General features: G+C 40.5%; 1 protein-coding gene across 1 annotated transcript in view; it reads right to left on the bottom strand.

Annotated features, from left to right (window-relative positions):
- Positions 1–24,260, bottom strand: part of TTN (titin) — a 272,606-nt gene that overhangs the window by 221,166 nt on the left and 27,180 nt on the right. Inside the window, exons 21-44 of the mRNA XM_036253264.1 lie at positions 23,501–23,643; positions 22,328–22,533; positions 21,567–21,800; positions 21,219–21,463; positions 20,055–20,311; positions 19,770–19,934; positions 19,502–19,670; positions 17,703–19,396; positions 17,276–17,557; positions 16,594–16,860; positions 16,222–16,494; positions 15,840–16,103; positions 15,487–15,747; positions 13,579–13,839; positions 12,794–13,057; positions 12,441–12,701; positions 12,071–12,331; positions 11,390–11,650; positions 10,741–10,882; positions 10,489–10,654; positions 9,129–9,360; positions 7,171–7,455; positions 6,849–6,974; positions 1,356–1,544 (exon numbers count right to left, since the gene is read on the bottom strand). Of these exons, the coding sequence (XP_036109157.1) occupies positions 1,356–1,544; positions 6,849–6,974; positions 7,171–7,455; positions 9,129–9,360; positions 10,489–10,654; positions 10,741–10,882; positions 11,390–11,650; positions 12,071–12,331; positions 12,441–12,701; positions 12,794–13,057; positions 13,579–13,839; positions 15,487–15,747; positions 15,840–16,103; positions 16,222–16,494; positions 16,594–16,860; positions 17,276–17,557; positions 17,703–19,396; positions 19,502–19,670; positions 19,770–19,934; positions 20,055–20,311; positions 21,219–21,463; positions 21,567–21,800; positions 22,328–22,533; positions 23,501–23,643 (6,908 nt within the window). The remainder of the gene's footprint in view (positions 1–1,355; positions 1,545–6,848; positions 6,975–7,170; positions 7,456–9,128; positions 9,361–10,488; positions 10,655–10,740; positions 10,883–11,389; positions 11,651–12,070; positions 12,332–12,440; positions 12,702–12,793; positions 13,058–13,578; positions 13,840–15,486; positions 15,748–15,839; positions 16,104–16,221; positions 16,495–16,593; positions 16,861–17,275; positions 17,558–17,702; positions 19,397–19,501; positions 19,671–19,769; positions 19,935–20,054; positions 20,312–21,218; positions 21,464–21,566; positions 21,801–22,327; positions 22,534–23,500; positions 23,644–24,260) is intronic.

Genomic DNA, 24,260 nt, shown 5'->3' with positions numbered 1-24,260 from the left:
GCATTAAAGCCATGCCTGTGGACTCCGCAAAATGGAACACTACATCTTTTGTTGGTAGCATTGGCTGCTGGTTATGAAACCACTGGATTTCTGGTTTGGGAATGCCAGAAACCCTGGCAAGAAATCTGACTGTCTCCCCGCTGTGCACCCTGAGGCTTGATAGAGGCTGGAGGAAGATGGGCTTTTGGCCAAGGGACTCCATCTTAAATGAAAATGATGAAGAGACATGCCATTGGGAGTTTGCTGTAACTTCTTCAAGTTTGCTAAATCCTGAAAAGAAGCATGCCAACCTTTAATGTTGCACCCTGCATTGAAACCAGGACTCATTTGGAGTTGTTCACAGATCTGACACAGTTCAGCAGTGGATGAGAACCCAGCCCACTCCTAAAGTCTTGTCAGTGTTCGCCACTGTCGATTCAAAGTCACACGAGTTCACTTCCATTTCCCAGACAGACAAGCCGAGACATCAACAATCTAAAGAGCTTCTCTGCTTTGCTCAAGAAGGCGATGCTAGAGTACACGATTCGGTATAGGTATTCTTGTTTTCTGTTTTTATATTTTTCCCCTCTGGTTGTAAAACCCGCTTTTCTACTTTGCAAACCAAAGTTGATTGTTTAAACTGATTATTAAGAAAACGTTTGGTGGTTGTAATAAATGTTTACAATTGAAGAAAAAAAATCAAAAGTCAAAAGTTGCCCTAAATCCTTATGTATTCATATATACTCAATGCTATGTAGAATAAATTAGCTTAGAAAAAAATAGTTATCTTGTTTTGTTTTGAATCAAAGTGCCCCTTGCCTCACAATCACCGAAGAAGTGCTTGTGATGGTAATTTAAGAGACTCACGTAACAAATGTTGAACCATCTTAGGACTGGGCCCCTCCACTGGTGCCTATACCAGTGGTGAAATTGCCACTGTCGCTTCTGTGAATTCAGAATTAAGTGAACACAATGGGGCAGGGGAGGGTAACATTCTTAGGTTTGAATTAAAAATTTTTTTTTTATCCTAGCCAAGTGAGAAAACAAATATACCTATTTCTTTAAATATATTTCTCCCCTTTCTGATACATGCTGATCAGGAGGTATGAAAGCTGGTGATGAGAGCAACACATGACAAAACATTATGGAGACAAAGCAGGCAAAATAAAAAAAAAAAAAAAAAAGTGATGGCATGTGATTCATCATGAGAAGGAGTCAATGGAAAGTGAGAACACTGCACATAACATGAAAACAATTAGTTGCATTAAAAGAGAATGACAGGACCAACCATGATTTACATGAAATTTTTAGTGATGGTTACTGACGTGAGATTAGACCTGTATTTGATTGTGGTTCGTGAAGTTGTTTTACTCTACCTTCCAGTCTCAAGTTGGCTGTGCTTGATACTTGGCCTACGGCGTTGTTCGCAACAAAAGTGTAAGTCCCTTCATCTTCTGGATAAGCCTCAGCGATTTCCAGTTGGTAGGTGTCTTCAAACTGCGTCATTCTAAAGAACCGAGACGGCTTGATTTTGTTGTCCTTGCTGTACCAGGACACTTTCAGATCTGTGGTGCAAAAGAAAATGGATATTTAAATCTCAAAAACAGGTGCCTATTTTAAATTTGCCTGCAAACACAATGTTGACCATCCTGGTGACTGCATTTCGCATTTATCTTCATGCCATTCTGTGTTTCTTTCAGGCGTGGCCACATCTGCTCTCATCTGACTTCTCATCTTTACGAAGGAAACGGGATTCTAGGAAAACTCAGCGTACAGACTGGTGGCAATGTTTGAACATTTACAGTTTTAGTTTTATTCTTTTTTTTTTATCCTCACCCGAGGACATTTTTCCATTTTTTGCACAGATAGAGTGGGAGGGAGAGAGAGGAAGAGAGAGAGAGGGAAACATCGACGTGAAAGAGGCACATCGAGTGGCTGCCACCCGCACGACCAACCAGGGCCGGGGACAAACTGCAACCGAGGTACATGCCCTTAGCGGGAACCGAACCCGGGTCTCTCCGGACCGCAGGCCGACGCTCTAACCGCTGAGCCAAACCGGCCAGGGCTAGTTTTATTCTTTTAATCGCCATTTGCATGTCATGCTCTGGAAGCAGGGAAGAGGTGCTCACGTACTCGGGGATCTTGAGAACAAGGCCCTGACGCAGTCAGCAGGAAGGGTTTGGGCTGGGACTTGGCTGCCGACTGGGGTGAGGAGTGAAGAAAATGTACACTTCTGGCGTGCAGAAAGATCAACCAAAGGAGAGCTCAGAAGATCAACATCCCACTAAGTCTAAAATAGACTGAAGAAGAAATAATCCCCCTGTATATGTTTAATTACCACTGAGCAAGCATCAAAAGCTCCCAGCACCATAGAAAATATTTTTTTAATTGAAAATAATTTTTAAATTGAAAGAAAGAGCCATGGAGTTTGGGCATCTTAGATATATTTGGCTTTTTCCAAGGCAGTAATGATAATGAATTGAAAAAACTAGCTATTTCCACACAAGAAAGTGAGCATCTTAAAATGATAGAAAATAAAAACTCAAAAGCAGAGATAAAGTAACATTATGTTGTTAAGATGCTGGCACTTTAAAAAATATTCTTCTTCCATGAAAATAATAACCATGTAAGTCAAGAGTGGATTTAAATTTGATTATTTGTTTTAAAAGCCAAAATCCCAACCCTCTTGTTTCAGGAGTACAGTCACTATATAACTTCCTTATTTCAGTACCAGCCTTGGGGATCTTCTAATAGTCAGTCATCTTGTATTTGTTTGTATTTAGTGCAAATATTGGTTTATGAATGTTCCTCTCCTTTTCATGATAGTATTGAGTTGTTTATAAACTACAGGTTCTCCTTTTAAATAAACAAATCTTTTCACTCCTTAGGTAACAAGAAAAGGTAGAAAATGGAATCTTGACACTACAATTACCAACTGTGGGATCTCAGAAATGTCATTTAGTCTCTGAGGACCAGTCTTCTCATTTGTAAAATGAGATGCATAATAATGGGCTATTGACTGCATAAAATTGGTGTGTGAACTTCATGGCATACACCTCTGAAGGGCTTTGTAAACCAGTGGCACGACTCAGTCATGAAAGCAAGAACATCTAACATCATGGAAGGGATCAGCAGTGCCTTTAACACACCAAAAGACAGGACCATGCGCACTCATCCTACAACTAGTTAATTCCTTCAGTGGTCACTGGAAATGGAAGGATGAGGAGTTTGGTTTGCACCCTTTGAAGTTCTCTGCCTATTCTTACAACTTCTTCCTTTGGTGAGCTGAATGAAGCAGTGGGACCAGCATGAATGGACAACAATGAATGAGCTAAAAAGTGAGACTTCTCTTGGCAATGGGCGTGGTGCTTCTTCTGGCTGGGCTGCTGCTATCTGTTGGTCGTTGGCCTCTTGTGGCTTCTCTCAGGCCACCCTACTGCCTCTGCTCCTCAACCCCCACTCCATTGCATTCGGTTCCTAACCCTTGTTCATTTGACCTGAATTCTACAATTTACCCTCTTCTTTCTTTTGCCTCCCCTAGTTGAGAGCCCTGTCAACACTCTCCATGTCTGTTGTGATAGCCCCGCCCTGGTCCATTACCTCCAGTCTCACCTCCATTCTCTCATTCCTCTTTTCACGATCACGGTATCGTTTCTGAAAAGCAAACCTGATCATGTGTCCAGAGGCTCAAAACTCCTTCACTGGCTCACTATGAACAAGATAAAATCTAACATCCTAAGCAAAGAATACCAAACAGTTTTGTATATGGCCCTAGCCTTCTTGCCCACTCATTACATCACTTTCCAACCATACTTAAACCTGACTTTATCAGTGTGCTTCTCTGCCTGGAAGGCCATTGTGCTCAATGACTACTGATGCTCGGATGGTCACCCACGCATCCTTCTCTGACTGTCTCCCAGACACAGCGCCGAGTGCGTGGGATGTGCCAGCACTCACAACCTTGGGATGTAGTTGTGCATCTCCTCATTTTCACACTGAGCTCTATGAAGGCAAGAGTCAGGTCTTGGCAGCCCTAGCACCTAGTGCAATGTCTCAACAGCAGGAACACAAATGTTGGTAATAACACTGAACAGATGCTTAAATGAACAATGGGCATCTTCACTTAGCTAGCTGTCACTCTGTTAGCTTCCGAACGATTCTGACTTGTCTGTAGAATAGGCACAAACACAAGTTTTAAAATTCTACGTTTCCAAATTGCTCTTCTACCAGTAGATGGCACCAGAGACTTTCAATTACAACATTTTTGCAGGGGTATACTTAATTTTTAAGGCAATACCTGATCAGAAAAAGTTGTCTAAATATTTTCAGTCCTGGGGGCATAAAACTGTAATTTGGTAAGCTTTTAAAAGGGTATTTTATTTAATGAATTTAATTTTTGTCATATAGAAATTATGTTTTCACTTGGCCAGTGTGGCTCAGGAATTGAGCATCAACCTATGCACCAGGAGGTCCCGGGTTTGATTTCCAGTCAGGGCACATGCCTGGGTTGTGGGATCAATCCCCAGTAGGGGGTGTGCAGGAGGCAGCCAATCAATGTTTCCCTCATTATCGATATTTCTATCTCTCTCCCTCCTCCTTTCCTCTCTCTGAAATCAATAAAAATATATTTTTAAAAAATTTGAGGTATTAAAAAAGAAAATATGTTTTCAAGGGTATGCTAAAACCTGTATATGTGTATAAATATTATCACAAATGGAAAATTAATAATCTCATGAATTGATAAAGTCTATTCAAACATTTAAAGATATCAATCATATAGAAAAAAATAGAGGTTTTTCTCTCTCTCTTCCACCCCAATTGGAATCTCATAGATGGCTTCAAATGTACTTTTGTAATACCTTAAAGGCAAAACAATGATATAATTTATAAAGTAAAAAGCACTATACAAATATTGTTAAGATTTTTTACTACCTTGGACAATCCATATCTATGCATATTTATTTGAAAATTTTCTTTTAAAAAGTCAATGAATGTATAAATTATTTAGTGTGGCTTTAATGATTTTGATATTAACATATATTTTTCTTTAATGTGCTAATAGAATATTATCAAATTGGTCCTCATTTTTTTATATTTAGTATTTCTCAAGTACTATGCTTTGAAGTGACAAAGGCTATGGTATTTGTCCATGTTGGTCACGCAATACAAGAATTTTATGTTTATCTAATAAAGTGAATATATTGAGCACCAGTCACTTGCTAGTCATGCCTATAGGTGCTTTGCGTTCATTATCTCCTTTAATTATGCTCATAAAATCAAACAAGTCCATTTGGTTTCTAGATTAGCATCTCCATCCCAGAGGAAGAAATCATCAAGACATAGCAGCCCAATTGAAATACTAACTTGTTTAGGAAAAAGCTTTCGGCGATGTAATACTGAGTCATAAACTAATGGGAGAAACATAATAAACAAAACCATAAAACTTATTCGGAGTGCTGTGAGATCCGCAAGCTTTCGGCATGTCCCTTTGGTGGTGTGATACAAAAGCCAAGTAAATGAGTGAGTGGTTTTCATTTCGGATGAAGTTGATTTATTTTGCTTCTATCTAAGGTCAGTCTATAGTCATAATTGTTTTGAAAGGGCTCCAAACATTTTGTCTTAGTCTACCAAGGTCAAACTCCTGGGGTAGGGAGAAGGGTTGGTGGTATTTGGGTGGCATGCCCCAATTAAAAATCCTAACTGATTGGCCCTCCCTGGAACACCCCCCCATCTTCCTCGGTGTGCATCTCCTAAACTCTTAGGGACCCCTAGGCTTGCAACAAGGGCAGCAATGGGCAGCCACAGTTTGTCTTGGGCTGATCCCCTGAACCTGTCTCCTAGGCCCCCTTTTCTCTGACTTCTCAGTGGGTCAAAGCAGCCCAGCCCGGGCTCATTTCCCCTCCCAGGCCCTCTCCTGCTGTCCTAGGCTTTTCCTTGTTTCACTGTCCCCAGCTTTAATAAGTGTCTCTAAAATTAAAAAAAAAAAAATCCAAACTGACTGAGGAATTACTATATGATGGGCAGTGAGCTAAGTGCTGACTTGGGTTATCCAATGTAATCCTGGTAATAGTCTTAAGTAATTGGCATTAATCATTCAACAACTGTTAACGTGTACAATCAATCATTACTTATTGAGCATCTACTACGGACGGAGCTGTTCTAGGACGAGGGCTCCCCCTTGTCCCCACAGAGCTTCCCTTCTCGCAGCTACTGCTTTGCAGGCACCGGGTTCTGGTTACTGAGACGGATCCCTGGCCTCACGACATGTACATTCTAAGACTGAAGGTGACATTATTGTCACTTCATTCACGAGGGAAAGAGAACCAGAGAAATCATCTCTTTGCCACAGGTCACACAGTGAAGCCAAGATTCAAATCCAACCTCTCTGACCATAAAACCACTAGAGGGTAATAAACATTTTCACACAGACATTGAGAGACCCAATAATGTCTTACATATAAATAGGCCCTTCTTTTGAATCTTTTGTAAATGCTACTATAATTAATCTAAAAATAACTGTAGTTTTATTATATTCAAGAAATAACAAAAGTGCAACTATAGTAATAAAGAAAACATGAAATGTAAAACATTGGGAAACAATGATCTAGTCCTTTTGTTAATTGTGGTTAAAAAAAAAACAACCCATAACAAAAGGTACTACCCTAACCATATTTAGGTGTACAGTCCAATATCAGAAAATACTGATCTAATTTTAATTCAATAATTCAAGTAAGTCTTCTGCAAGAGTCCTACCAATCCTTAAATAATGCATGAGACATGTTTGTGATGAAGAAAAAGGTGATAAGACTCCACCCACACACATCATTCTTTGCAAACATTAGCGATGATACTATTGCTTGTACACCTACCTGTTCCAGAGACTCTGCACTGAAAGCGAGCTGGCCGTCCCTCGGAAGTGACAGTGTCCTGAAGCGGGCTGATGATGGCGGGAGGATAAACTGGCATTTCCTGGTCAGGAGACACAACCTCCGGAACTGGAGAAAGAGACCACAGGAGTTATCATGACTGAGTCCTCATAGAATGGAGCGTGCCGACTTACATATCTTGATTTTCGTGGTGGAGCGCTTTGCCTTTATGAGCTCCAAATTGTATTTTTAAATGCACTGGGAGGATGCAGATGCTGGTTTCTCGGGTTTTATTATGAGCTAAGAAGTAGCAAGACATTCCTACCTTCCACCGAGAGCGAAGCGGAGGTGGTGGCAACTCCATAGTCATTCTTGGCTTCACAGGTGTAGACGGCGGCGTCCTCCGGGAAGGCTTCAATGAGCAAAAGCGTGTACTCTTGCCCGTCGTGGAGAAATTTGCACTTGAAGCCAGTGGACAGCAGCTGCTCTTCCTTGTACCAGGAAATTTTGGGCTGTGGTCTGCCAGATATCACGGCACAGAAGCGGGCAGGCTTGCCAGATTGCACAGTAACGGGCTGGAGCTCCTGCAGAACTTGGGGTGGTTCTGGAGCTGAAAGTAAATGAAAATAAATAGCTTGTGGAAAAAATGCAAGAACACGGGAGAGCCCGTGAAACTTTAGATTAATTTGTCGCCAGGTGGTTACACGCCTGATAATAAAACTTCGAAATCGTGATATCTTTGCTTGCCTCAGCATATTAGGACAATTTTTTTGTGCTAAGAGGGGAGAAAATAAACCATTTGGAATGTGATATCCTTAAGTAAAAGGAATAGATTTAGAAAGATACTGTGGCTATTGTGCAGTAGGGCAGAGGGTGCTGAAAGTGTTTCTCAAGATAACGTGATTACCCCTATTTCTGGTTACAGTCCGGGTGGGGGTGTAGTGATGGCCAGTACCCTAAAGAATTCTAGGACAACTTCCACATGATATTTATCTTTAAAGCTCATTTGGGTAAATCGTGTGGTAAGGTGGCTCATTTCATTTGTTTGTTTTGTAAATCATTGTGTATATGTCATGGTCATCGCTTAATGAGCAGGTGCCAGTGGAGAGTGTCTGTAAGTATGAAAGAATGAATGAATGTTATTTCAGATCTAGTTAAGTGTAATTAGGTAGATTTCTTAAAACTCAGCTTTCCTGTTATGCTAATGAAAGTGATGATTGATCAGGAACTGGGTAATGCATGAAACCCAGAAATGAAGAGAAATGACTTTTGTGAAGTTGGTTGACCCTGCTTTGCCTCTCTGTGCCTCAGTTTCCCCACTACTAATATAGAACTAATAGTAACTGGATACCATGACCATTTGGTCTCTTAGGGGCCCAAGGCAATATTGGTAATATGGTTTAGGGGGGAGGGAGGGGAGCAGGAAGAGATCAACCAAAGAATTCATACGCGAATATGCATAACCAATGGACACAGACACCAGTGCAGGGACAGCCTGGGTGGGGCGACAGGGTGGAAGGGGCCAGTGAGGGATTAAAGGGGAGACGTCTGCAATACTTTCAACAATAAAGATACATTTAAAAACAATACCAAACTTGAGATTATTCCTAGTGTCCCTTTGTCTGCCTCAGGGGTATTTTTGTTCAGACAGATCCCAAGATAAGGAAGGATAGGGATGGAGGTTTCATTTTCTCTGTGTATCTGTGTTAGTCTCAGATCTAGGCCAGCCTGAAATTCAGCTCTAAGTCTTCTAATGAGGAAAGTGCATGGTTCAATGGCATTCCTCTTAGGACTTGGTAGCAGGTGGTATTGCTCCTCCAAAGAAAGAGCCCCTGGTCCTAGAGCTTGGGCAGAGAGAACCTCATTCCACACGGCCTGTGGCCCTCTGGGTTCTCCCAGGCACTGCGCACTAGAGGCTGGAAATGCTCCTATCGCTTGGTGGTGCTGCTAGTACTTAAGCAGTTAGGGCTTAGGGATGACAAGTAGAAGAGCTGAATCTGTATCTAGAAACCCCTTTGAAGTATAATTGATGTGCAGTTTATGTTCAATAGTGTTGACCAATAAATAAAGGTCTAGCCATCAGGTGCTCCTTGGAAGTGACAGCTTAATAGTCCCTTTAACAGCTGCCATCCCTTTTCCATAGGTGTACTACGAAAATGACCATAGCTGTAACCACATGGGTACCATAGGGGCCTTAGAAGTTACCCAGAAGTGACTAGAACTTTCGTAACTTAAAAGGGAGAGTTATTCAAGATGGATAACAAATACGTTATCGCCACCTACCATTGACGTGGAGGGTGACAGAGCTCCTGTTCCTTCCTGCGACAAAGGTGTATTCACCGGCGTCACTGTGCCTGGTCTCAGAGATAAACATCCGGTGAATTCTTCGCTCTACAACATATTGGTGTCGTTCTTGGATTTGGAAATTGATTTCGATGCCATCTTTGTACCAGTGGGCATCAACGTCATCTTCGTTGACCTCAAACTCAACGACAGCACGTTGTTTCTCAATAACCTTTTAACGAAGCAACATAAAAGGAAAACTGAAGCCCTGGTTTCCTTTCAGTCAACCCGTTCTTAAAAGTGTTCATTTGAAGAGCATGAAAAACCTATCCACTATGATATAACAACTTGATTCATTAAAGCATGTTCTAATTTTCCTGCCCGTCCTTGAGCAAATGGCACCTGAACTTCTTTTGTCAAGAGTCATGCTTTCACCTGCACTGAGGAGGTTGCTCAAAGAGGCAATGGTTTTATCCTTAAATGTTTGCTTGTTAATTAATAATCACATAAATCATCATACTTTACATCCACAGCCTTTTTTAAATTATGTATAAAGCTCTTTTAAGTTACCATTCAATTTGATTTCATGTGCTATAAAGAATAACCTTGTGGACCAGGTAGGAATTATGTTAAAAGTGAGGCAATCAGGGTCAGAATCGGACAGTAAAGGGTGGAGGTCATATCCAGGTTGTCTGAACCCGCACTGAAGGCTTTGTCACTGTGGCCTAAGGCCTGTGATGCCTGGTTCTTCTTGGATGAGCAATATGATGAAGTTAAACCTAAATGGTATTTCTCTTAACATGTTACCTCCATTATATCATATGGAAAGACCGACCCACGAGGACAAGCTTTGCGCATGTGGTAGGTAGCAAAGATGTTTGATCAGCATCCTTGCTAGGAATCCAGCTTGCCTCAAACTGGTATTCCTCTTGGACCTCAGGGTTAGTGTTCCTAGCCAAGTTCCTATATACCTGCCTTTCTCTGACGGGCAGCTCCCGAGAAAAGGCGACCTGGTCCAAAATCCCCCAATTCTAGTTGATGTGTGAACACCACAATTTAAATTTTAGCTTTTTTCCTGGTTGCTGCTGTTTGGCAAGTAGCCATTTAATGTATTAGACAGTGAAGCTTCTACAGCTGTGTTAATTAAAGAATTTTGACAGCAGCTGAGGGTACACTTATTCCCTAAGTGAGGAGAAACTGACTAAATTGATGTCAGCATAAGAATCTAAGTCCGTAAAAATCAGCTGACTCAATTCTTTAGAAGACTGTGGTTACACAACTTAAAAGTCAATACTTAAAATATAAAATTTTGGATTAGGAACTTGATAATTTCCCCCCAAATTTGGCACGCATACCGTACCTGGACTTCCTTTTTAATACTTCGGATGCGGACATCTCTGCCCTCTACAAAGAGGTTGGCAGTGGACATGTTGCCTCCTGCCACCACTGTGTACTGCCCGGCGTCAGACATCCGGGTGGATGGAATCAGAAGGCGGTGGACATATTTCTCCTTCTGTATGTTTATTCTACGGATGAAATGGAAGTTGAAGTTAAATGCATGATGACTCAAAGGAAATTGGGAATTGGAATGTAGCAAGACAAAACAACTGACCTGTCCACAATCTGCAGTTCCTGGCCATCTTTCATCCACTGTACAGTGATGTCAGGCTCAGACACTTCACATTCAAACATGGCTCGCTTCTTCTCGAGAACCTTAATGTCCTTAATGTGTTTCCTAAATTCTATATGGCGAGCTGGAAAATAGCATGGAAAAATCAACGTTTTTAATAGCTTTATTAAGATATAATTCACATACTATATAATTCACCCATTTAAGTATGTGATTCAGTGACTTTTAGCATTTTCAGAGTTCTGCAACCATCACCACAATCCATTTTAGAACATTCTCATTACCCTAGAAAGAAATGATGAATCCCTTATCCATTACCCCCACATCCCCTCATTGTTTGTCCTCAGAATTAGCCAAGTTACATCTCTATTGATGTGTATACTCTGAAGATTTCATGTAAATGGAATCATACAAAATGTAATTCTTTGTGACTGGCTTTTTCATTCAACATAAAGTTTTTAGGGTTCATCCATGTTGTAGCATGTATCAGGACTTCCTTTTTATTGCTGAGTAATATTCCAATGCATGGATATACCACATTCTAATTATCCATTTATCATTTTATACACTGATTAACATTTTTACAGTGTGTTTGGCATTATTTATGGACTTGACATTTATGAAGCCATACCTTCCACATAAAGGGTGGCTGTTGATGTAGCTTTTCCAGCCACAAAGGTGTAATCAGCAGCATCTCCAAAGTGCACATTTCTGATATTCAGTGAGTGGGTGAGCTTTTTGGTTCTCATCTGGCACCTATCAGTTGATTTGATTTCCACACCATTCTTTAACCATTTGTAAGAGATGCCTTCATGGTTCACTGTCACCTCAAAGGTAATGGTGTCTTTTTCTTCAGCATTGATGTCCTTCAGCATAGATGTAATCATGATTGCTGCAAAAGGGGAAGGAAAGACACCCAAGGAGACTTTGTATCAATATGATGTGGGTCATAACAGGTGCAGAATGAAAACCTGGAATGTATGTATTACATCTGGTAAGATGATGACAGTTCAGAGATATGAACTATGATATCTTCCAGGTACCCCTTTCTGTACAGGACAATGTCAAGTGATAGGGAAACCGCAATCATAAGCAAAAGACACTGGAAAATTATTACAGGTAGCCTTTCAATGCTATTCTAATTGGAAAATTTTATCTAGATGGAGATACCAGTGCCTAGCTCAGTGTGAACTCTCAGTAGACCTATCCGTCAAGGGCTTTTCAGTGGACCACATGGTCAGGAAGGAAACATGTAGCATATGGGATAACAATGAATCTACTGGATGTTCCACATAATTTTATTGTAACTTACGGGTCACTTTCAGGGTGGCGCTGACTTGGTCATTGCCACAGACAAATGTGTATTCTGCCGCATCCTCGGTGCTGGTGTTCATGATCATCAGCTGGTGGAGTTTACCCTGCACCACTATCTTGAACTTTTCGCTCATCTCAATCTCCACACCGTTCTTCAGCCACATGGAGGGGACATTGAAGTGGGACACCTCGCACTCAAAGGAGGCTGTTTTGGTCTCAGGCACCTCGATGCTTTTCATGGTTCTTGTGATATGTAATGCTTGGGGAAATCAGAAAGTACTTCGGTCAACGTATTTACTTTAAAAGTAGAGGACTCACACAGACAGGTGAATACATGCCAATCATCCAGGGCAGTGCCCAGTACTTACTCTCCACAAAGAGCTTAGCTCTGCATTCCAGCTGTCCCACCACCGCTGTATATTCCCCAGCGTCCGAGGGGGCAATATGCTGTAGCATCAGTTTGTGGACCTTCCTTTCGGAGACCAGCCTGTGTTTGTCACTCGGCTTAATCTCCACGTTCTTGTGGAACCATTTTACTGGAACCGTGTCATGGGAAACACTAACTTCAAAGGCAATGGTGGCATTTTCCAAGGCGGTCACATCCTTTGGCTTCTTAATGATCTTGACGGCTAAAATGGAAAGTTAAAATGATTCGGTGACATGGTTCACATAATGGTAACCATGAGTTGGCAACTTGTAAAGTGTTTCTAAGTCAACTTACTCTCCACATGCAGCCTGGCACTGGCTCCTAGCCTTCCCAGCTTGAAGCCATAGACAGACTCATCCACAATGGCACAGTTTTTAATTCTCAGAGAGTAAACGGTTCCTTTGACTGAGATGTCGTACTTGTCGTTGGATTCCAGCACAACCCCGTTTCGGATCCACTGGACCCCTTTTACGTTAGGGTGCGTCAGCTCCACGGTGAAAACCGCATCCTGCGTCTCCGTCACTGTGAGGTTCTTCAGCGTCTTCTTAATTTTGACAGCTGAAGACAGATTCATGATGGGTTTAGAAAATAAGGATGGTATCACAAATAAAGGAAGTCCTAAGTAAGATCATTACCTGGTCATAGATAGTTATAAAAATTTTTACAGTTATGCAGTACCTCTGCTTTAAAAGATACCTTGAGATTATTTAGGAAAACCTGGGTTTGAAATGTATATTGTGCAATAATTTTTCTATACTTGAAAGGGAGGAAGTTCACGGAACCACACACTAACTGTTTAATAGATTGGAGAAGAGTGAAAGAGGAATGGAGGATGACATCTAATTTCACTGTTGCACAGAGCTGGAACGTAAGAAATGCTTCTTCACATAAACACATCCTACAAACAATTTTGTACTGTGTGGTACATGGCTCAGAAAGAAAGTTTAGAGAGTTCTTAATGGTTTTATGAAATAAAGACATATGGTATCTAAAATGGTTCTATCTTTTGACTTTTAAAACAGTAATTGTCAAGAATGTATGTGATTTGAAATGGGTAATTCTGTTATGATATCACTGACCTTCTACTTTGAGATTAGCAGATGTTTTAGAGGTGGCCACTTTGTAGGTGTATTCTCCAATGTCATCTAATTTGGTGGCAGCAATGATAAGTCTCCTTTTGTGGCCATCAGATTCACTTTTGATGTTGTTACTCATTGGCAGGTGTTTGCCATCTTTCAACCAGTCGCCCTCGGAATCAGGGTTGGCAACTTCACACTCGAACACTGCTTCCTGAGATTCAGCCACCGTCTGGTCCGTGAGTGGCTTGGAGATGGCCCCACCTTCGGAACAAGAGAAGTACAAGTGTGAGTCCTTTTAAAATATTTATACCATAAAGAAATCTTTGAACTTGTCAAATGTAAAATATCAAAATGTAAAATGTGAATTTGAACATCATGAAATGTCTAATACAATTATTTTAACCCATATTAAAAGAGTATCACAGAAACACCCATTGTGAGGATGCATGACTGATAGCCAGGGAAAACACTGGAATGGGGAAGGTTTTGCACAGGGAAGGCAACCGAAGGGTTAACGGGAATTCTGAGAACCATGCTGTGCAGCAGGACACAGGAGGGCCTCTAATGGTGTTGCTCCTTCCCTCCAACATCCTACTTAGTCTTCCTAGGCATTGTTTCCTGGGAATAGATCCGATAATTGATTGGGAAGAAGTTGCTAAATGAAATGTACAAGTCATAAATGTTCCTATAAGATTAGAGATTCCCATACTAAAAATCACTGTTTTGACAGATGTCATCTCTGCTCTGAAGTATTTCCCCATCGCCTCCCGTGCCATCATCCATGGGCAGAAATAATTAGTCCTTCAGCAAGTCAGTTGCTGATGTATCTGTCCCCCTCTAAATTGCAAATTCCTTGAGGAAAAAAATATTATGCCTTATTCATCTTTTGTGCCCCGAGTTCCTAGCAGTGTCTGGCTATGGTAGATAGTTCTAAAATACTGGGTGAATTATAGAGGGACTCATAGTTTTTTCTTGTTTTCACATATTTAAAAACATATAGCTTATATTAAATATACCAAAATTCAGGATCTGAAATTTTGTTTCAAAAGTTTTTTCATAGTCAAAACTTGGGGAAAACCTTATAATGTAATAAAGTATAAACCATGCAACTTACATACAGAATAAGAAACAGTATTCCCATATGACTTGCTTGTACACCAGATGTCATGGACAGCACAACTTAATCTCAATGTAACCTCCCCACTCCTCAATACTTCAATTGTAAGGAACAAAACAGATTCATGATGACTTGTAGTTCTTTTTCCTGACAACTGGCTTATACCTTTGATTCTTCATTTTAAAGCTAAGGATTTCTGCTAAATGAAAATAGTCTATTTCATGTCATAAGACAGAGATAAATAGATACATTGAGTTATATTTTCTAAATATTCACTGGGTTCATAAAAAGTATGAAAGAAACAAAAGTGATTTAAAAAGAAATACATGTTTAGAGTAAGAAAGTTTAAAATAAAGCTCCACTCAACAAACACTGAACGATCATCTCTCATAGTGGAGCACGCAAAGAAGAAAGTGAAGCAATTCCAGATTTGGGGAGCTTCCATCCTGGTGCCGAAAGAAGAAATGGGGACTGAGACAAGTATATGGTCAAGACCATGGAAGAGGCGCACATAAAGTGAACCTGAGGTTGGAGGAGTAAGAGCTTCTACAAATGAAGAGATTAAGGAAGGTTTCACAGAGGAGAAAGCATTTGAGGTAGGTCTGCCTGGAAGAACATTTGGAATTTAGGGAGGTCATGACCATGTGGAGCGTACTATTGGCTTTGAGAAGAGCATGCGCAGAGGCATGGAAGTGAGAAACTGCTGGGAAAGTGGCAGGAAATGAGCAATGACTCTCATGTTAAAACAATTGTCCCACATATGAACTAAGGTTAAGTATCCATGTACCCACCTGCCACAGTAAGTTTTCCCGATGTCATATTTTCTCCGGCATAAAATGTGTATTCTCCTTCATCATCTTTCATCATATTTAGAACTGTCAACTTATATATTTTTCCATGAGCTTCAATTTTATACTTAGAACTGGGTTTGATTTCCTTGTCCTTAAAATTCCACAGGACATCGATTCCTGAGTGGGACAGCTCAACCTCAAGGACCACATTCTGGGTTTCTGTACAAGTAAGGTCACGAAGACCTCTTATAATTTTAATTTCTGGGGAAAAGGTAAAATAATCGCTTGGTTATTATTATACTGGGAACATAGAATGCTTAAAATAATGCTAAGTTAAATGGAAGAATCCTTACTTTCCACAGACAGATTACAGCTGGTGTCAACTTTGCCAACCATCAGCGTGTAAGGTCCTTCATCGGAAGCGTGGGTCCGGTTAATGACTAGCCGTTGCTTAGTGCCTTTGACAACAGCTTGTACGCGATCATCAGACTTGATCTGCTCATCGTTTAAATACCATTTAACAGAAGTCACATCAGGGACGGAGACCTTACATTCGAGAACAGCTTTGGTACCCTCAAGCACGTTAACGTCCTTTAGAGGTGTGACCACATCAACACCTGCAAAACCACAAACACACAAGTAAAATATTTATGAATTCTGTTTTAAATGCCTGTTCATTGCAGTTCACTACCTCACTTGACAGTGTACACATAAAACTATGTAAGTTGCACTCACTGTAGACAGAGACGCGCCCACTGGTTGACATTCCGAGGGCCGGTATGGTGAAGGAGTAATTTCCAGCATCCTCCTTAGTCATATCTTCAATGAGCAGCATGTGTGACTGTTTATCTATCACAATGTGAACCCTATCACTGGGCTGCACTTCTTGGCCATCTTTCATCCAGACGCCTTCCACATTTTCTAAGGAGACTTTAACTTCAAGCTGAACAATGTCACCTTCGCAGACTTTTTGATCACTAAGTCCTTGTAGGATAGCAATGGGACGGGCTGTAAAAGAAATGGGGAGAAAAAGGAACTTTATGATTATTGTTTTTCAATAAACCACAATGATGCTCACTGCAGACCCACAGGAACAGGAGGACTTACGTTTCATCTTTAGTTTACAGGTGGTCTTTTTCCCGTCAACAACAAAGCTGTATTCTCCCTGGTCCTCTTTGGCCACATCCTTGACTGTGAGGTTCTGACGTCCACGGCGAGATGTAATTGAGTATTTGCCATTGGACTTAAGCTCCACGTCATTGTGATACCATTTGCCTTCTATATTTTCAGGGGATATAATGCACTCTAACTCTCCTGAAAATGATTCTGGGACTTCTATATCCTCAAGTTCTTTTATAAATTCAATAACTGCACCTGAGGCATAAGATAAAAAGAAGTTAATTTCTCTGGAGAGTTAAGCATCTACACTTAGGGTAGAGAAAATTCCTTGTGTATCTCTTATTTATTCCATACTATCAGGAATAGTCTTAATATCTACCTGCTGATGGACTGAGAAATAAACATTCAATAAAAAGAGATTAATTTTTAAATTATTTTTTTAAACCACAGACTTATATTTCAATAAAAACAAGACATAAAAACCTTGCTTTTTAAAAATCCAAATTGTCAAATATTTTTAATTACTAGTATAAAATCATGATTCTTTCTACAGAACTTATATCCAATTCCCAAATAATACATTTTAAGAAGGGAAATGTGAATAGCTCTTTTTATCAGATACTAAGGATGACTTTATAACTTAAGTAACATTGAGAGAATGATCTACTACCTTCAACAATAAGTTTGGCCGTTGTTTTCACATTTTCATCTTCCACAAGCACACAGCTGTAGTCTTCAGCATCGGTTGTGTCAATCGTCAGGACAGAGAGGAAGTGAACCTTCCTGTCCGAGTGCATTCGGTATTTGTCTCCCGTATGAATTTCCACACCATCTTTATACCATTTAACTTTGACAAATGGCTCTGAAGTTTCACATTCAAAGGTTGCCATGGTGTCTTTTTCCTTAGCAACGACATCTTGTAATTCCTGGGTGAAAGTGATCAATTGCTTGGCTACAAGAAAAAGAAAATAAAAGCACATTGTATTAAATTAAATTTACGGTTAGAATAACAGGAACATAAATTAAAAAGAAATGTACTCCTGAATATTCATGGAGAAATAGAGACAGATCCATCAAATGGAAGAAATTTAAATTACCTTGGACAAGTAAAAATGCATGGCTAGAGGTTTCCCCGGCTATATTGATGGCTTTTACCATGATGCTGGCAGAGTCCTCAGCAGTCACATCTCTTATAACCAGTTCACAAACATTGTCTTCGGGCCAGAACCAGTAGATTCGGTCAGAACGTTCGATCTTGACACCATTTTTGTACCATTCACATTCAGGATCTGGTTTCCCCACGACTCTGACCCGGAAGTGTGCATCAGAGCCTTGGCCAACTGTTTGGCTTTGGATTCTCTCAAAGATTTTGGGGGCTTCCATACTAGGACTTAGTTCAATTCTATCAGGTTTAAAAGTTGGAATAGTGATTTTGCCTTCTTCCGCAAGGGCTTTCTTCTCCTCTTCAGTTAGCTCTTTGGTCCAGTGGAGAAGTTCATCTTTTGTCTTCTTAAGGAGTTCTTCATAGGATTCATCCTTTTTACGGGATTTGAGCTCCACAGCAGTGATGGCTTCGTAATAGCCTTCCTCCGTCCTGCGCTTGAATTTACTGCGCAGCTCTTCGGATTCTTCAGACACTTTTTCATGGGTAATTCTCTCCGCCCTTTTGAGCTTCACAATTTCCTTGGCTTCAGTGGTGTCAACAGGTCTATCTACTTTTTGTACCTCAAACTGAAGTTTCCCAGGTTCGTGGATATGAAACTCAGGCTTTGGTTCAGGGGCTCGCCGAAGGACAGATCTAAAATCTTCCCTCTGCTGGATCTCAAGTTTCACTTTATGCTCCATCACACCTTCGGGATTTTCTGCGGTGACTTTGACTTCACCGGTATCATATGTTTTGCAGTCCACGATGTCCAGATAATGAATGCCATCATAGCGAACTCGGAACCTTTTGCTTTTGCGGATGAGCTGTCCATTGAGGTACCAGTTGACTTTGGGTTGAGGGTAACCTGTCACTCGGCAACGGAATCTAGCAGTCTCCCCTTCAAGTACTCTTACCGGCTCTGGGAACAAGACGATGTCTGGCTTTTGCTTCTCCTTTTGGTCTGTCGTTACACCTGTAAGTGCACCTTCATGAGCCATCCTCTCTAATTCTTCAATTCTCTGTAAGCCTATCCTGCCCTCGGGCAGTTGAGTTTCTTCCACAAGACTCTTCTCATCTTTAACAATAAGAGTGGCAGATGTGTGATCTGTTCCATATTTGTTAGTGGCTCTGCAAGTAATGATGCCACTGTCTCTAGAATATGCAACTCCGTAATCCAGGCTGCAATACCCAAACTCGTTGATCATACGAAGCCTGTTGGCTGCTTCAAGTGGCTTTCCATCATGGAGCCATTCCACCACCATTGTGGGGTCACCAATTGGTGTTAGCCTGCATTCAAAGTGAGCAGGCCCAAAACGCTTGAGTCTTAAGGAAGTGAGCTTTTTCTTAAAAAATGGTTTCTGTTGTTTCTCTTTGTCGTAGAGGTCACCCTCCTCCCACTGCTCTTGACCATATCGCAAATGCAGGGGCTCCAGTTCTGGGGCTGCAATTTCCTTTGCTCTATATGTCCCTCGGGGGATGATTAGCCTCCTCTCTGGTTCAGGCTCTGCAAACTCAACTTCCACGTTTACTTTGCATCTTGTAGTGTCACGGCCAGCCTTGTTAATGGCCGTTGCGGTGTACCAGGCGGAATCCTGGCTGACAGTGGAATCAATTTTAAGGGCAGCAGCTCCCTTGGTTCCTTCAATTCTAAAAAAAAGTGGAAAAAAAATAATCAATACAGAAGTAGTTGTTGCTTCATTGGTTATTGGATTTGCAGAATGGACTAGTTATATTATTCTCCAGCAAATTTACCTGATTTTTGGATATTTATGAGGTACAATGATTTCACTGTTTTTCAACCACACGATATCCGGGTTAGGGTTACCCGTAGCTCTGACTCTCATCTCAAGCCGGGAACCTTCTTTTATATTGACATTTTTCAGTTTTTCCACAAACAGTGGTTTAACCTGATGTTCCACAGCTGAAAGAGAGAGGTCATGATTTAGGGTGAACAGGACTGAAATACCTGTTTGTAACCCAAGTGACAAGGTCATTTCTTTTTTATTTTAAAAGCAAATACCTTCCACAGTTAAAGTCACTGAAATTGAAGATTTGCCTGCCCTGTTTTGGGCAACCACAGTCCACTCCCCAGAATCACTGGGTGCTGTGGGGACAATAATCAGTGATTGGGTACCATCTTCTTTAATGACTACTTTGTGGGTATAGTCATTAATAACTTGCTGACCTGTCAAAAAATAAGGTAAAAAAAATAGATGGTCAAAATAGGTTTTTTTTCATTGTTGGGCACACATATAAGCTTATTTTGCGGTTTAATAATTTGTGAGCAAAAACTTATCATACTTACCATTATGAAACCATAAGGTCTCTGGCATAGGTCTACCCACAACCTTTAAGTCAAATCTGGCAGTTTGTCCTTCTAAACATTTGAAAGAAGAAGGTTTTAATACAAAGACTGGCTTATACAGTCTCTCGAGCTGGGACTCATCTGTTTCCTCCAGCCTACGGCCAGGGGACATCCGCGCAGGGGACATCCGCGCAGGGGACATCCGCGCAGGAGACATGCGTATAGGAGACCTGCTCACTGAACGTGGAGAGACAGATCTGAAAAACAAAGGAAGACGATATTTTCATGAGGCATAGAGAAAACTCAGCAAAATAAACAAACCTCTTATTTCTTGTTCATCCATGTTGTTTTATATTTTACTTCTTGCATGGTGCAGAAGGCACTCAAACTCATGGGGATCCAAAATGGAATATATTATTATAGCCCCTAAACTATACTTTCTGTATATCCTTATTCCAGTCAGTAGTCATTTAACACAGCCAAGTATCCAGGGATGTGGAATCTTGGAACGAGCCTTAGTACTGTCTTTCTCTCACCATCTTGATTTAATTAATCACCAAGCCTTTTTGATTCCACTACCAAAACATTTCAATAAATGTTGGTTGGTTAAATAAACCAGTGAATATGAAAAAAAGATAAACATATGTCTTTATCCAACAGGAGGAGAGACTTAGAAATTGTATTAGGAAACAAAGCCCTGTCTTGTACATTGCAGCCAGCATGGCTCGGACTGGACTTCAAGTTCAGGCACCTCCACTTGCAGGCTGGGTAAACTGAGGCTGTTTTCATAGGACTGCAGTGACTTAGTGCCCCACTTTCAAACTAGAAATAGTAATCCCTACATCGTAGCATTATCATATAAATTAGGGCTACCATATGTAAAGCCAGGTGTCAGGTAAACCTTAGAGCCTCCATTATATTAGTGATAACACTGGCAAATGAATAGCATGCTACACTAATAAAATGCTTTGTTCTTCTTACATAGGGGCAGAAATAAAAACTCTCGGCAATTATTGGTATTGCTAATGGCAGATTTCTGTGCTGTGTCAGCTTCCATCCCCTCACCTCCTCCCCACCAACACACATACTAGTGATTTGCCACTGGGATATTTGGTGTTTTAAATAATTTAAATACTAACCAACAGGAATTATGACGAGTCTTACCTGATTCTGCTCATTGGCTCTGGTGTGGGCATGTACATTGGAGCACTAAGGGGAGCAGCAGGCTCCACGTACAGTTTCCCTGAGCAAATTGCATTTCCTTTCATATTGCTGGCAAATGCGGTGTAGATTCCCTCATCTTCCGGAAGAACGACAGGTATGCGCAGACTAGCTCTGCCATCCTGCAGAAAGTCCATTTGGTATCTCTCTCCATGTCTGATGCGCTTGCCGTCTTTGTACCACGCGATCTGCGAATAATATGTGTGAATTAAATGCAGATAAAGTAGTTACAGTGTAACCTATTTGTGTCTTTATTGTGGCATGGAGCTATGATGAAGGTTTATATTTTACCTTGGGTAATGGATATCCAGACATCTTGCAATGGAAAGTAACACCCATCCCCTCAAGAATCCTATAATTCTTGATTCTTAAATCAAATCCTGCTTCAACAGCTTCAGATTCGGAAATGTCAACTGCCATCTTTTCTTCTCCGTCTTCTTCAAGAAGTTCTTCTAATGTAGTCTTTATTATTCTGTATTCAATTTCTTTAATAAGCCTCTCTTCAAAGGAAGAAATGTGGAATTCCTTTGTAGTAAAAAAGATGACAGTTAAATAGCTGTATCACTGATAGAAATTCTTTAAGTATATTAGTTTCAGAGATAAGGATTGATTGAAGTTTCTCGCTAGGAGAAAGATTTAGAAAGCTCTTTGTTTTGTTTTTTAATCTGTATTAGTCATGTTTCTGGTTCCTGCTGCAACATCTTGGGTAGATGGCATTCTAAAGCTGTGGGTTACAGATGGGGTGTTCTTCGTACAGATAAAAGGATCTTGGCAGTAATGAACATGCTTGTGCTAGCATTTGTCTTTTTCTGCATATATATGATGCCAATTTCTAAAGTCATATTTTGCTCCATATATGCAGTCTGTTTCTAAAGTCATATGTGCAATGTCACAAAGATTGAGGAAACCTGTCCGCAGTGGTCCTGAACCTATTAGTAATAATCTAACATGACCCTATCATTTGAAAATGAAAATATTAAACAAAAAGGGGAATTGTGGGAGGAAAGTATAATTTATAAAATGGTTTATGTGGTCATTATTGTTATACTCACTTGGTCTTCTACAAAAGTTCTGACCAGTACAGTATCTTTTGCCATTTTCTTCCTAATTAGGGCCTGTTCTTTTTCATATTCTTTTTCATAATCAGCATATCCAAATCCAGGTGCTATTTCTCCAACTTTAGGTTCTTGGACAAATGCAGTCATTTGTGTCTGATAAAGCATTTCTTGCTGGGACTTCATCAGTGACTCATAATCAGCTAGGAGTTAAGAACATGAGTTAATGTTTAAAGTTCTTATGTAAAAGCCTCATCCCATTGTTCATTCAGGCAAGCCCGACACTAGGGGAAGTTGATAACCAAAAGACAGATTTTCCAAATATTAGTATCAAAGCGCTCAATAAATATTCATTAGATTGCATTTTAAAACCAAACAAGTCAAACCAGCCACTACTATTGTGAAAAGAATTTCATATTAGCAGGCAATCCTTTGGGATATATCATAGTGGTCTCTCTAGTTTCCTATGTGGCTTTTGGTAATTCATTTAACTTCCTGGCTCTTGAGTGCCTTATCTGCTGAATGGGGATACTCTCCTGACCTTCTCTCAGGTGTTATGCAGGTCAAATGAGACAGAGCGTGGGATGATCCACTGTAAATGTCAACAGCTAAGCAAAGATAATGGCGACTCACAGATATATTTTGTTTGGCCTTAACGTTATTACATTTCTTTGTTTTCAAATTATTTATACATTTTGAAAATCGTGATTTCCAGCTTTTCTATAAAATATCAGCAACTCTAGCGACACGGAGCCTGATACAAGTGTGCCTGGCAACAACGTGCCAGAGACAGGCCGCTACTGCCCCTGAGGCAGGGCAGATGCTCTCCAGGTTGCCATTGACTTCCTTGAGCTCACTGATACTGTCTGCCTGGATCTGGGAGGCAGCTGGATTTAGCATCCCTATATCCCCAAGGGCGCGATATACACCAAATGAATGCCACCAAATAGAAACCACTACTAGAAACGCAGAGGTTTGGCACAGTATGGCTTTTGACTCGATGTGGTCTAAAACACTTTCTGATACGGCTGAGGCCAAGAAGAGGAGTGACTGAGCCAGAGCCAGTCAGAACCAGGGTACCGCAACAGGCCTTCGACAAACACAGCGTCGCTACCTCCATGCGTCTGTGCTCTTTTCATGCACAGAGGCACTAGTTAGGGTTGCACTGACCTTCTCCCAGCAAGGTGGCAGATGCAGAAATTTCTCCATGTTTATTACGAATAACAATAGTGTATTCTCCAGCATCATCGGCAAACGTCATTGAAATCACCAGTTTGCATTCACCGGTTTGTTTGTTGTAAATCGCTTTGTGTCTTTATGGAAATAAACAAACAAAAAATTAGGTCATAAAATAACACCATGTGACCAAAATAACCCTTATGTGGATCTGTGGTATAAAATTCAATGAGCCTAAACGTGAGACGAAACCCTACCAGCGAAAATGACTCGGATTGCTGCAAACTGAGGGAAACACGTGCACATGAGTGACGAGGGACACGCAAGTGAAAAGTTATGAATATTCTTTAAAATAAATAGTAAAATATAATACTACTAGAATCAGTTATACAGAAATAAGTGGTTCCAAATATACTTAAGTTATTAACATTAATTTTCATATATAAGTATTTTTCTTCTTCATTACACGACCCTCACTCTTTTATCATTTAGTTACTTAATAATGTGTTTTTGTTAAAAGTTGTCTCCGTTTCTTTCTGGAAAAATGTGTGTGTGTGTGTGTGTGTGTGTGTGTGTGTGTGTAAAAATACACATTTTCTCTTTTTTAACTGGAACTATAAATGAATCAACTATAAATGAATCAAACTGGAATGTATCTTCTATCCACTTTGTCACATGACTCTGCTTCTCAGTAAGACTCTGTACAAACACGTGAAAACACAACACAGGCTTCGTAGTGAAAGAAGCGACCTTT

Source organism: Molossus molossus, unplaced genomic scaffold, assembly GCF_014108415.1.
Source record: "Molossus molossus isolate mMolMol1 unplaced genomic scaffold, mMolMol1.p scaffold_m16_p_11, whole genome shotgun sequence".
Taxonomy (NCBI): Eukaryota; Metazoa; Chordata; class Mammalia; order Chiroptera; family Molossidae; genus Molossus; species Molossus molossus.
The sequence above is the reverse complement of the archived record's forward strand: the minus strand, read 5'-3'. Positions and strand labels throughout refer to the sequence as shown.